This window comes from Oncorhynchus gorbuscha, linkage group LG05, assembly GCF_021184085.1.
Source record: "Oncorhynchus gorbuscha isolate QuinsamMale2020 ecotype Even-year linkage group LG05, OgorEven_v1.0, whole genome shotgun sequence".
Taxonomy (NCBI): Eukaryota; Metazoa; Chordata; class Actinopteri; order Salmoniformes; family Salmonidae; genus Oncorhynchus; species Oncorhynchus gorbuscha.
In genome coordinates, this window is record NC_060177.1 from 23,553,366 (window position 1) to 23,566,528 (window position 13,163).

Sequence of the window (13,163 nt, forward strand, 5' to 3'; positions counted from 1 at the left end):
GCTCTTACTTCTGTCAAGACGTGTTTTAAGTGGTCCGGTTCCGCCCAGGGAGCTTTTGATCTTCTAAAAGAACGTTTTACGTCCGCTCCTATCCTCGTTACTCCTGACGTCACTAGACAATTCATTGTCGAGGTTGACGCTTCAGAGGTAGGCGTGGGAGCCATTCTATCCCAGCGCTTCCAGTCTGACATAAGGTTCATCCTTGCGCTTATTTTCTCATCGCCTGTCGCCATCTGAGCGCAACTATGATGTGGGTAACCGTGAACTGCTCGCCATCCGCTAGCCCTAGGCGAATGGCGACAGTGGTTGGAGGGGGGCGACCGTTCCTTTTGTCGTTTGGACAGACCATAAGAACCTTGAGTACATCCGTTCTGCCAAACGACTTAATGCCCGTCAAGCTCGTTGGGCGTTGTTTTTCGCTCGTTTCGAGTTTGTGATTTCTTACCGTCCGGGTAGCAAGAACACCAAGCCTGATGCCTTATCCCGTCTGTTTAGTTCTTCTGTGGCTTCTACTGATCCCGAGGGATTCTTCCTTATGGGCGTGTTGTCGGGTTAACAGTCTGGGGAATTGAAAGACAGGTTAAGCAAGCACTCACGCACACTGCGCGCCGCGCGCTTGTCCTAGTAACCTCCTTTTGTTCCTGTTTCCACTCGTCTGGCTGTTCTTCAGTGGGCTCACTCTGCCAAGTTAGCTGGTCATCCCGGTGTTCGAGGCACTCTTGCGTCTATTCGCCAGCGCTTTTGGTGGCCGACTCAGGAGCGTGACACGCGCAAGTGGCTGCTTGTTCGGACTGCGCGCAGACTAAGTCGGGTAACTCTCCTCCTGCCGGTCGTCTCAGACCGCTCCCCATTCCTTCTCGACCATGGTCTCACATCGCCCTAGACTTCATTACCGGTCTGCCTTTGTCTGCGGGGAAGACTGTGATTCTTACGGTTGTCGATAGGTTCTCTAAGGCGGCACATTTCATTCCCCTCGCTAAACTTCCTTCCGCTAAGGAGACGGCACAAATCATTATCGAGAATGTATTCAGAATTCATGGCCTCCCGTTAGACGCCGTTTCAGACAGAGGCCCGCAATTCACGTCACAGTTTTGGAGGGAGTTCTGTCGTTTGATTGGTGCGTCCGTCAGTCTCTCTTCCGGGTTTCATCCCCAGTCTAACGGTCAAGCAGAGAGGGCCAATCAGACGATTGGTTACTACGCAGCCTTTCTTTCAGAAACCCTCGTCTTGGGCAGAACAGCTCCCCTGGGCAGAATACGCTCACAATTCGCTTCCTTCGTCTGCTACCGGGTTATCTCCGTTTCAGAGTAGTCTGGGTTACCAGCCTCCTCTGTTCTCATCCCAGCTTGCCGAGTCCAGCGTTCCCTCCGCTCAAGCGTTTGTCCAACGTTGTGAGCGCACCTGGAGGAGGGTGAGGTCTGCACTTTGCCGTTACAGGGCACAGACTGTGAGAGCCGCCAATAAACGCAGGATTAAGAGTCCAAGGTATTGTTGCGGCCAGAGAGTGTGGCTTTCCACTCGCAACCTTCCTCTTACGACAGCTTCGTAAGTTGACTCCGCGGTTCATTGGTCCGTTCCGTGTCTCCCAGGTCGTCAATCCTGTTGTGCGACTGCTTCTTCCGCGACATCTTCGTCGCGTCCATCCTGTCTTCCATGTCTCCTGTGTCAAGCCCTTTCTTCGCACTCCCGTTCGTCTTCCCTCCCCCCTCCCGTCCTTGTCGAGAGCGCACCTATTTACAAGGTACATAAGATCATGGACATGCGTTCTCGGGGACGGGGTCACCAATACTTAGTGGATTGGGAGGGTTACGGTCCTGAGGAGAGGAGTTGGGTTCCGTCTCGGGACGTGCTGGACCGTTCACTCATTGATGATTTCCTCCGTTGCCGCCAGGATTCCTCCTCGAGTGCGCCAGGAGGCGCTCGGTGAGTGGGGGGTACTGTCATGTTTTGTCATTGATTATCATGCCTTGTCCCTGTTCTTCTCCTTCTATTCGTTTCCCTCTGCTGGTCTTATTAGGTTCTTTCCCTCTTTCTATCCCTCTCTCTCCCCCTCCCTCTCTCACTCTCCCGCTCTCTCTTCTCTCTATCGTTCCGTTCCTGCTCCCAGCTGTTCCTATTCCCCTAATCAATCATTTAGTCTTCCCACACCTGTTCCCGATCCTTTTCCCTGATTAGAGTCCCTATTTCTCTCCTTGTTATTCGTTTCTGCCCTGTCGGTTCCTTGTCTAGAATTCACCGTGCTGTGTTTGTGTATCGCCCTGTCGTGTCGTGTTTTCCTCAGATGCTGCGTGGTGAGCAGGTGTCTGAGTCTGTTTGGTTCAAGTGCCTTCCCGAGGCAACCTGCTGTTCACCTGCTGTTCAAGATCGAGTCTCCAGTTTGTCCTCGTCATTTCGAGTGAAAGTTGTGTTTTTTGATTGTATTTACTTTACTGGATTAAAGACTCTGTTTTCGCCAAGTCGCTTTTGGGTCCTCTTTCACCTGCATGACAGAGACCATAATTAGGTAGGTTGAGTTTGACCTGTTCAAACTTCAACATAGTATACACTCCGTGGCCAGTATACCTTGTTCATAAGAATGGATTGCTCCTACAGACAGTGAGTCACGGGGCAGTGGCTTGCTATATAAAGCAGGCCGACAGGCATCGAGGCATTCAGTTACTGTTCGATTGAATGTTAGAATGGGCAAAACGAGTGGCCTAAGGGACTTCGAGCATGGTGTGATAGTCAGTGCCAGGAGTGCCTGATACAGTATCTCAGAAACGTCCTCCCTCCTGGTCTTTACACACACAACAGTGCCTAGGGTTTACTGAGAATGGTGTGACAAACAAAAAACATCCAGTCAGCGGCAGTCCTGTGGGCGGCCGAAGGAGATTGGCAATTAATTAAGGTCAAAGGAGAACGGCAAGAATCGTGCAATCTAACAGGCGGGCCACAAATGGACAAATAATGGCACAGTACAACAGTGGTGTGCAGAATGGCATCTTGGAACACTCAACTAGTCGATCCTTGTCACTAATGGGCTATTGCAGCAGACGACCACACAGGGTTCCACTCCTATCTTCTAAAAACAAGAAGAAGCGACTCCAGTGGGCACGCCATCACCAACACTGGACAATTGAAGAGTGAAAAACATTGCCTGGAACATGACAGCGGGTTCAGTTTACTTGCGTGTCCTGCACAGTCCCCAGACCTCAACCCAATAGAGCACCTTTGGAAAGATATAGAACTGGCTGTTCGCAGCATGAACGTACGCCCGTCCAAACTGCAGAAACTGTGTGATGCCATAGCATTAGAATGGACTAACATCCCTGTGGAACGTTTCCAACAGCTTGTAGAATGCTCTGAAGAATTCAGGTTGTTCTGGAGGCAATGGGGTTCTGACACAGTACTACATAGATGGGTGTACCTAATAAACTGGTCAGTGAGTGTATGTTTGTCAGATATCAAGAGGCTCTATGGAGCCAGCACTTGGAGACTTGCAAGATGATGTGATAGAGTCCTGACCGACAGACAGGCTTGATACTGACGTCACTGAATGGACAGAGACCTGGCACTCAGCATTAACATTTTACTAGACAACTTTAACTTGTATTGTCGTTTTGTATTATTTATTTGAATCAATATGGGGAGGGAGGACCCGTATGTATTCTGCATCAGGATCAGGAAATTCCTGTTGTGTACGGGACACCACACAGGAAAGTCTGACCGCTCTGACATGTTTGCCACGGTAGCCCTATTACCACCAGACAAAATCCCTGAGAAAGACATTGCACATTGCTATATTAGCAGAACACTGCTTATATGGTATTATGTATTATGTAAACGGTTGTTTATTGTACATGGACCTGTTACTACATTTGAAAGTTATCAAAACACCTAGTTTAGAATATCTACATAAATTCAGCAATTGCATTCGTCTCATATTACACTGTAGGCTACTGACCTATTCACCACTTCATCCGGCATCTCCTCATACATCTATCTGCCTGTAGTTATTGAACTCAACCTGCAGGCGGTTTGTTTGTTGTGATTGAGTGGGGGAACCAGCTGCAGGCAAGGTTTTGACAGATGGGTGTGGCAAGGACACACACAAGAAACACCCACATCAAAACACACCCCCAAGCCAACTCACATTTGGCTTCTGTTATGGCCTCCAGCATTTCTTGAGGAGCAAGCCAAAAAACGAGGCCAATTCAGCGAGTGTAGTTCCCCTTTAACTACAACAATGAATATAATTAAACACAAAGATCATTTCAGTCAAAGAACTGCAGCTTCCTATTTCATGTGTATAAAAGTAGGGCCAAATTCACTCTTTGTTTTAAGTGAGATGTGAGAAATTGGTGTCTGTTGATTCCTGGAACAGAGTGCATTTGGTCCTACATTCAAAATTAGTTGTCACGCCTTGGTCTTAGTATTTTGTGTTTTATTTAATTATTTGTTCAGGCCAGGGTGTGACATGGGTTTATTGTATTTTCGTATTGGGGTTTGTAGTATTTGGGATTGCGGCTGAGTAGGGGTGTTGTATAGGCTTGGCTGCCTGAGGCGGTTCTCAATCAGAGTCAGGTGATTCTCGTTGTCTCTGATTGGGAACCGTATTTAGGTAGCCTGGGTTTCACTGTGTATTTCGTGGGTGATTGTTCCTGTCTCTGTGTAGTTTCACCAGATAGGCTGTAATTAGGTTTCACGTTCCGTTTGTTGTTTTGTATTTTGTATAGTTATTTCATGTGTCACTTTTTCCATTAAAGTCATGAGTAACCACTACGCTGCATTTCGGTCCGACTCCCTTTCGACAAACGAAGAACGCCGTTACATCAGTCCCATTCCTTATCTCACTTATATCAAATAGTGAATGTGGCCTTACTTTTGTACACATAAATACTGTATGTAGCTGCAGTTGCAACATATTTGACTCAAAGTAACTGTGTTTCTGCATATTTAAAAAAGAATATGTGTTGATTTCTGGAACAGAGTTCATTTTGTCCTACTTCTCAAACCAGTCTCATTCCTTATATCTCACTTAGAACAACTGCAGCTACATACAGTATTTAACTGCACTCTGTTCCAGGAATCAACAGACACCCATTTCTCACATCTCACTTAAAACAAAGAGTGAATTTGGCCCTACTTTTATACACATGAAATAGGAAGCTGCAGTTGCGACATCTTTCAGTCAAACTAACTTTGCATTCATGCATGTTCATTTTGTAGTTAATATTCAACTACTAAAGACCTAGAGACACACCACAATAATTATCAATACAACTTTACTATAAGTTATATGTTTAGTAGTTAGATATTAACTACAAAAATGAATATGCATAAACACAAAGTTAGTTTGAGTCAAATATGTTGCAACTGCAGCAATCCATTTCATGTCTACAAGATTCGAGCCAAATTAAGACCGGTATATTCAAGCCAATCACGAGTTATAGTCATTGTGGCTTTTAAAGTCAACGCTCCAAATTCACTCTGTTACAGGAATCGAGGGAAACTCCTGGAACAGAGTGAATTTGGTCCTACTTTTCAAACCAGCCCATTCCTTACATCTCACTTAGAACAAAGGGTGAATTCTGCCCTACTTTTGCACACATTAAATGGGTAGTTGCAACATCTTTGACTCAAACTAACTCAAAGTTTGTGTTTATGCATGTACATTTGTGCAGTTAGTAATGACTGGATGTGACTACCTGTGTGTTTGAGGAAAAATGGGTGTTATAACTGGAAAGAGATAAAGGCCGTTGCCATACTTTACTTTCATCCACTGGAGTCAATAAGATACATATCAGATGGGTTACTTTCATCCACTGGAGTCAATAAGATACATATCAGATGGGTTACTTTCATCCACTGGAGTCAATAAGATACATATCAGATGGGTTACTTTCATCCACTGGAGTCAATAAGATACATATCAGATGGGTTCTCTTTGTTTGTTGATCTCTATAGAGACCGAACAAACTCTTTCTTTTTTTAAAACCTTTATTTAACTAGGTAAGTCAGTGAAGAAAAATGATTATTTTCAATGACGGCCTAGGAACAGTAGGTTAACTTCCTTGTTCAGGGGCAGAATGACAGATTTGTACCTTGTCGGCTTGATCTTGCGGTTTCTAGTCCAACGCTCTAACCACTAGGCTACCTGCCGCTCCCTCACCTTAAGACATTCAGCTGATGCAGAAAGTGACTGAACATGCTTAACTGGCGAGGTGCTTTTCACATCAGACTAGTTGCACAATCACAGAGAATGTGACATCTTTATCACCTGGCTGTCTGCCTGTCATGCTATTTGCTGAAGATGGGGGATGAGTGAATTGCTGCCACTCCCCCAAGACTGTGTAGGTATTGCTCCTGTTAGATCAGCAGACCATAAATGGCTATTAAGCACTGCCATATTACATGTCTGCATTCTTCTACAACAGACAGGATCCAAATCACTTGGGCTACTCTCCTGTACGTTCATCTGTCTTTTCCCTGGATCAGTCGGTAGATGGGCTAACCACTGCTTACCAACACTATAAACCTCTATTTTCTTTGTTGCTTTTCATGCTTTTGATCTTATACACATGTACAATAAAAATACAATACAAATGGCCAATGTTAGGCACAATTTCCACAGATTTGGTTACTGATATAGTACATTCTCACTCTTGCTTAGACAGGTAGAATAATGTGACATATTTGGCTAACAATGACGTTCCCCAATAATTGGCCTCATTCTAAGTAATGACTAGTAGCAGTGTTTGTGTGATTCCACAGAAGGGGTTAGCATGTCCCCAGAAGTCTCTGGTGTCACTCCTGTATAATAAATAGGTGGTTGCTCATGAGAAAGTGACTCACAAATCAGTTAACTTGATTGTCATGCGATTTGCTGACCTTCCGGAATCAAGAGCTTTAGTGATGAGTCACGAGTGTCACCGTTGTCTTTTAGCTCCTTTTTAGAACTCTGTTTTGCTGGTCTGGTCTCAGATCTGTATGTGCTTTAGCCAACCATTCTGACTATCATTGACGTGTCAAGTTGGCTAATGCAGAAACAGATCTAGGAACAGGCTACTGTTTCCCCTCTTGTCATTTAGAATTGTTGTGAAAGGTCTTAATGACATAAGGTCTTGACATGAAAGATCTGAATAAAAACACATTGATGCCTGTAGACAAAGGCCAGTCTAAGAATCTGGAATTAAATGATGGGCCAATCACTGGAAATAAAGTTCTGAGAATGTGCCAGTATCAATGTTTAGACGAGGTCCCGTGCCGAGGGTGTGTCACATACAATACTGTACAGTAGTTATCTACATGTGAACTGTCTCATCACTAGCCTCACTGTAAGTGAATCACTCTGTCATACACACAGCGCTGCTCTCTAGCGGCCACCTTTAAAAAGCAGTAGAAAACACTGGCATCATCATGATCAGAGGACTTTAATTCATAAAAATACACAGAACAAAAATATAAACGCAACATGCAACAATTTCAAAGATTGTACTGAGTTACAGATCATATAAATAAATAAATTAGGCCCTAATCTATTGATTTTGCCTGACTGGAAATACAAATATCCATCTGTTGGTCACAGATACCTTTAAAAAAGGTAGGGGAATGTGTCAGCATCTGGTGTGAACATCATTTGCGTCATGCAGCGCGACACATCTCCTTCGTATAGAGTTGGTCGGGTTGTCGATTGTGGCCTGTGGAATGTTGTCCCACTCTTCTTTAATGGCTGTGCGAAGTTTCTTGATTTTGACGGGAACTTGGAACATGCTGTTGAACACATTGCTCAGGAACAACCCAAATGTGCTCAATGGGTGACATATCTGGTGAGTATGCAGGCCAGGGAAGAACTGGGACATTTTCAGCTTCCAGGAATTGTGTACAGATTCTTGTGACATGGGGCCATGTATTATCATGCTGAAACATGAGGTGATGGATGAATGGCATGACAATGGGCCTTGTCACGGTATCTCTGTGCATTCAAATTGCCATCTATAAAATTAAATTGTGTTCATTGTCCATAGCTTATGCCTGCCCATACCATAACCTCACTGCCACCATGGGGCAGTGTTCAGAATGTTGACATCAGCAAATCGCTCGCCCACATGACACCATACTCGCGGTCTGCCGACTGCTCGGTACAGTTGAAACAGGGATTAATCCGTGAAGAGCACACTTCTCCTGGGTGCCAGTGGTCATTGAAGCTGAGCATTTGCCCACTGAAGTCAGTTACAACGTCAAGCTGCAGTAGGTCAAGACCCTGGTGAGGATGACGAGAATGCAGATGAGCTTCCCTGAGATAGAATATCTGCACAAACTGTCAAAAACTTAGGTTGTGCAATCCCACAGTTTCATCAGCTGTCTGGATGGCTGGTCTCATATGATCCCGCAAGTGAAGAAGCCAGATTGGGAGGTCCTGGGCTGGCGCGGTTACACGTGGTCTGCATTTGTGAGGCTGGTTGGATCTCCTGCCAAATTCTCTAAAACGACATTGGAAACAGCTTATGGTAGAGAAATGGCAACAGCTCTGGTGGACATTCATGCAGTCAGCATGCCAATTGCGCACTCCCTCAAAACTTGAGACATCTGTGGCTTTTGTGTTGTGTGACTGAACTGCACATTTTAGTGGCCTTTTATTGATCCCAGCACAAGGTGCCCCTCTGTAATGTTCATGCTGTTTATTCAGCTTCTTGATATGCCATACCTGTCAGGTGATTTAATTATCTTGGCAAAGGAGAAAGGCTCATTAACAGGGATGTAATCAAATTTCTGCACAAAAAAAATACATTTTCTTTTTGCGTATGAACAAATTCCAGGATCTTTTATTTCAGCTTATGAAATATGAGACCAACACTTTACATGTTGCGTTCAAATTTTTGTTCAGTGTATATTAAAAAAGACAAGAGAGAAAAATATCCCATCAATTCTTTAAAGCTGATATAATAGGAACATTCAATTTGTACATTTACAGTAATGTAATACAGTAAACAATAGCAATATTCAACAGATATAGAATATGCTACTTTGTAGAATATGGTACCAATGTTTTCAATACACACATGTCCTGTGTACTTATATTACCTGTGGTCTCACAGCCTGTTGGATCATCACTAATTAAATATGGTCAATTCAAAATCACATAGCAACTGGTTCTCTATAATCAATGAATATGAAATAAAGGCAACATCTGCTCCATATAAAAAGGTAAAAGAGAGTCAAACAAGTCACTTGAGTAAGGACAGTTTCTGGTATAAAGCACTGAGTTCGGTCCTGAGTTTGCTGAAGGACGGCCGGTTCCTGGAGTCGTACTGCCAGCAGCGACACATAACAGCATACACATCTGGAGGACAGGAGTTTGGGGCTAGCATCCGGTATCCTAGGAGACGGGACAGGAGAGCATGATTGGACATCAGGTTGGCTTCACCTGGGGTTAATCCAGAGGGGTGTAATGTTTTGGACGCCTGTATAGAGCTGACTTAAGTCCATATTCTACCCAGCGTCATGTCTGTTCTATACACTTCTATAATGTTGCATCTCTACTCCTAAACTAGCTACACGGACTGTCTGAGTTAACCTTGTATCCTTATAGACCTTTTTATTTTTGCACACTCACAGAGTCCTGCACACTCACTCCAACTGCTCACTCACGCATAATATGCACATACATTTATACTGACTCGATACACACGCACACCAACTCGCATACAATCTGCTGCTACTCTGTTTATCTTATATCCTGGTGCCTTGTCACCTTACATATACATATCTACCACCATCACTCCAGTATCCCTGCACATTGTAAACATGGTATTGGAATTGACCCTGTATATAATATGCTTACGTACTTATTGTGTTCCTCATATTTCTCATGGTTTTTTTTGTCCAGTATTACATTGCATTGTTGGGATTTGAGTTTGCAAGAAAGGCATTTCACTGCACTTGTTCATGTGACATTAAAACAAGAAACTCCTACAAAGCAAATTCTGACTCGTGTTAGAAATCTCAATGACTCGCTGTACCTTTCTCCACCTCGTCCCGTGTCTGCTGGTTGGTCATGCTGGTGTAGGGGGTGACTCCCCTGGAGAATATCTCCCATAGGAGAACTCCAAAACTCCACACGTCACTCTCCGTGGTGTACCTCCCTGAAACACAGGCAGGGGGCAGCATTAACACAGCTATTACATTTGATGATGATCCTATTCAACTGTACTACAGCACACTATTCCACAATCACAGCCTGAGAAAAGTAGTGATAGAGTTTTGAAAATGAAGTTTCCTCTAAGCCCCAAAAGGTATGTTCTGACTTTTTTTCTGACAGAACTCTTCTATGTTTCACCAGCACTCCAACCCCAGAGAGCACAGTTCAGCATGTGTCTGTTAGAGATGACATTTCAGAGAAATACAAAAGCAGTACACTGATCACAGGGTACGGAATGATGTCTGGGTTGACAGGTTGTTGCCGTGTTTAGTGAGTTATCTAGCCTTGGGATATGCAGATAGAGATTCATGAATAAAGAGAGGAGGGGAGAGAGGGATAGTTGTGAGTGTTGTGGCCGCGGGGCAGAGCCAGGTACCATAGTTGAGGGCTTCGGGGGCCGTCCATTTGACAGGGATCTGTTTGAGGCCCCCCGCGGCAGAGTAGACCCCGTCCTGCTGCTCGCGAGACATCCCAAAGTCACTGATCTTCACCCTGCTATGTTCTCCCACCAGACAGTTACGGGCAGCCAGGTCTCTGCACACACAGACAGAGAGAGACCGAGACAGAGAGACCGAGACAGAGAGAGAGAGAGACCGAGAGACCGAGACAGAGAGACCGAGACAGAGACACCGAGACAGAGAGAGAGAGAGACCGAGAGAGAGAGAGACAGAGAGAGAGAGAGACAGAGAGAGACCGAGACAGAGAGAGAGAGACCGAGACAGAGAGACCGAGACAGAGAGACCGAGACAGAGAGAGAGAGAGAGACAGAGAGAGACCGAGACAGAGAGAGAGACCGAGACAGAGAGACCGAGACAGAGAGAGACAGAGAGAGAGAGACAGAGAGAGAGAGACCGAGACAGAGAGAGCGAGAGAGAGACCAAAACAGAGAGAGAGCCAGAGAGAGAGCCAGAGAGAGAGCGAGACAGAGAGAGCGAGACAGAGAGAGCGAGACAGAGAGAGCGAGACAGAGAGAGAGAGACAGAGAGAGTGAGACAGAGAGAGAGACAGAGAGAGCGAGACAGAGAGAGCGAGACAGAGAGAGCGAGACAGAGAGAGCGAGACAGAGAGAGCGAGACAGAGAGAGCGAGACAGAGAGAGCGAGAGAGAGAGAGCGAGACAGAGAGAGCGAGACAGAGAGAGCGAGACAGAGAGAGCGAGACAGAGAGAGTGAGACAGAGAGAGCGAGCGAGACAGAGAGAGTGAGACAGAGAGAGTGAGACAGAGAGAGCGAGACAGAGAGAGCGAGACAGAGAGAGCGAGACAGAGAGAGCGAGACAGAGAGAGTGAGACAGAGAGAGCGAGACAGAAAGAGTGAGACAAAGAGAGCGAGACAGAGAGAGTGAGACAGAGAGAGCGAGACAGAGAGCCAGAGAGAGAGCCAGAGAGAGAGCCAGAGAGAGAGTGAGACAGAGAGAGCGAGACAGAGAGAGAGAGAGACAGAGAGAGCGAGACAGAGAGAGTGAGACAGAGAGAGCGAGACAGAGAGAGCGAGACAGAGAGAGAGAGACAGAGAGAGCGAGACAGAGAGAGCGAGACAGAGAGAGCGAGACAGAGAGCCAGAGCGAGTGAAGGAAGGAAGCAAATGACAGCTGATAAATAAGTGAGAGAAAATCAGCCCCTCTTGTCATCTGTGGGCTCCATGATGCAGGGTGTAGTAGTGAGCAGAGGAAGTTTGACATGCAGTGTTAGGAGGAGTGTTAGAGGGTAACGGGGGCTGGAGCATCCAACCTGGATGTGTTCCTGCTGGGTTAATTATCCAGCACTCCTCTGATGAGCCAGGAGCCAGGGCTCTGAGCCCTACGTCCTCTGCTCCTCTACTACCTCCTCAGAGACACAGCAGCTTAACACTCCTAGGGTCATTCCTACGCTATAGGCTCCAGTAACCCCTACCCACTGGGTTAACTTCACTGTCCCAAAAACCTCAATCTGTTTCATCATCTAGAATAAATTGTGCAATCAAAGGAAATGTAATCTTGTCATATTGTATGTCAGCCTTCATACAGCTCCATATCTGGGAAGACTAGATCCATCTCCCTAGCCTCTCACCGGTGGATGCATTTCTTGCTCTCCAGATACTCCATGCCAGATGCCACATTCTCTGCCATTTTCACCAGCATATTTGACTTCAGGTTGTGACCTTCACAGCGCAGGAAGGACAGGAAGTCTCCCCCTGGCAGAACACACACACTTTATTAGTCCATTGTAATGATAGAATGTACTGTAGCTGTGGTTAGCGTGTAAAGGCCCTCGATAGATTGGCTCACCCTGTATCAGCTCCATAATGATATAGATGGGTTGTTTCTGTGTGCAGACACCAATCAGCTTCACTATGTTAGGATGGTCATACTGCTTCAGGATCCTGCACAGCAGAGAGAGAGAGAGAGAGAGAGAGACAGCAAGGTCAATGTGAGTGAGAGAGATACTGAGAACAAGAACGAGAGAGGGAGAGAAACAGACTGACCTGGCCTCCATAAGGAACCTGTTCTTGTGTTCTGGGGCCAGGTTCTCTTTGCAGGCTTTCACAGCTACAGGGGTGTTATCAGAAAGCAGACGACCACTGTACACCTCTCCAAAGTTACCCTGGACAACAGACACACATCAGGCTTCATTCTGGAGCTTGGCCAAAACAAAAACAGAAGGCCAACCTGACAATCAGAGCCTCTCATAACTCCAAACAGACATTCCACAGGTGGTGAGCTCACCCGGCCAATGCTCTGCCCCAGGATGACATCATCGTGTTCCAGAACCCACTTGTCCTGGAGGGAGAGAGATAGAGAGGAACCAATCAGAGACACCGGTGCTGCTGTTCCTTCTGAATGGGTAGAGCATTTCGGACAAACTTCTAAAACTGCATTGTGTAAAATAGTGTGTGTGTGTGTGTGTGTGTGTGTGTGTGTGTGTGTGTGTGTGTGTGTGTGTGTGTGTGTGTGTGTGTGTGTGTGTGTGTGTGTGTGTGTGTGTGTGTGTGTGTGTGTGTGTGTGT

At 45.8% G+C, this 13,163-nt stretch overlaps 1 protein-coding gene across 4 annotated transcripts in view; it reads right to left on the reverse strand.

Annotated features, from left to right (window-relative positions):
- Positions 1–8,782: 8,782 nt before the first annotated feature.
- LOC124035686 (tyrosine-protein kinase Fes/Fps-like) overlaps positions 8,783–13,163 on the reverse strand; it is a 48,853-nt gene continuing 44,472 nt past the window's right edge. For all 4 annotated transcript variants that reach the window (XM_046349272.1, XM_046349271.1, XM_046349273.1 and 1 more), the window contains exons 13-19: positions 12,883–12,936; positions 12,642–12,760; positions 12,445–12,539; positions 12,227–12,350; positions 10,557–10,714; positions 10,002–10,124; positions 8,783–9,358 (exon numbers count right to left, since the gene is read on the reverse strand). In XM_046349272.1, coding sequence (XP_046205228.1) covers positions 9,207–9,358; positions 10,002–10,124; positions 10,557–10,714; positions 12,227–12,350; positions 12,445–12,539; positions 12,642–12,760; positions 12,883–12,936 — 825 coding nt within the window. In that variant the 3' untranslated portion in view covers positions 8,783–9,206. The remainder of the gene's footprint in view (positions 9,359–10,001; positions 10,125–10,556; positions 10,715–12,226; positions 12,351–12,444; positions 12,540–12,641; positions 12,761–12,882; positions 12,937–13,163) is intronic.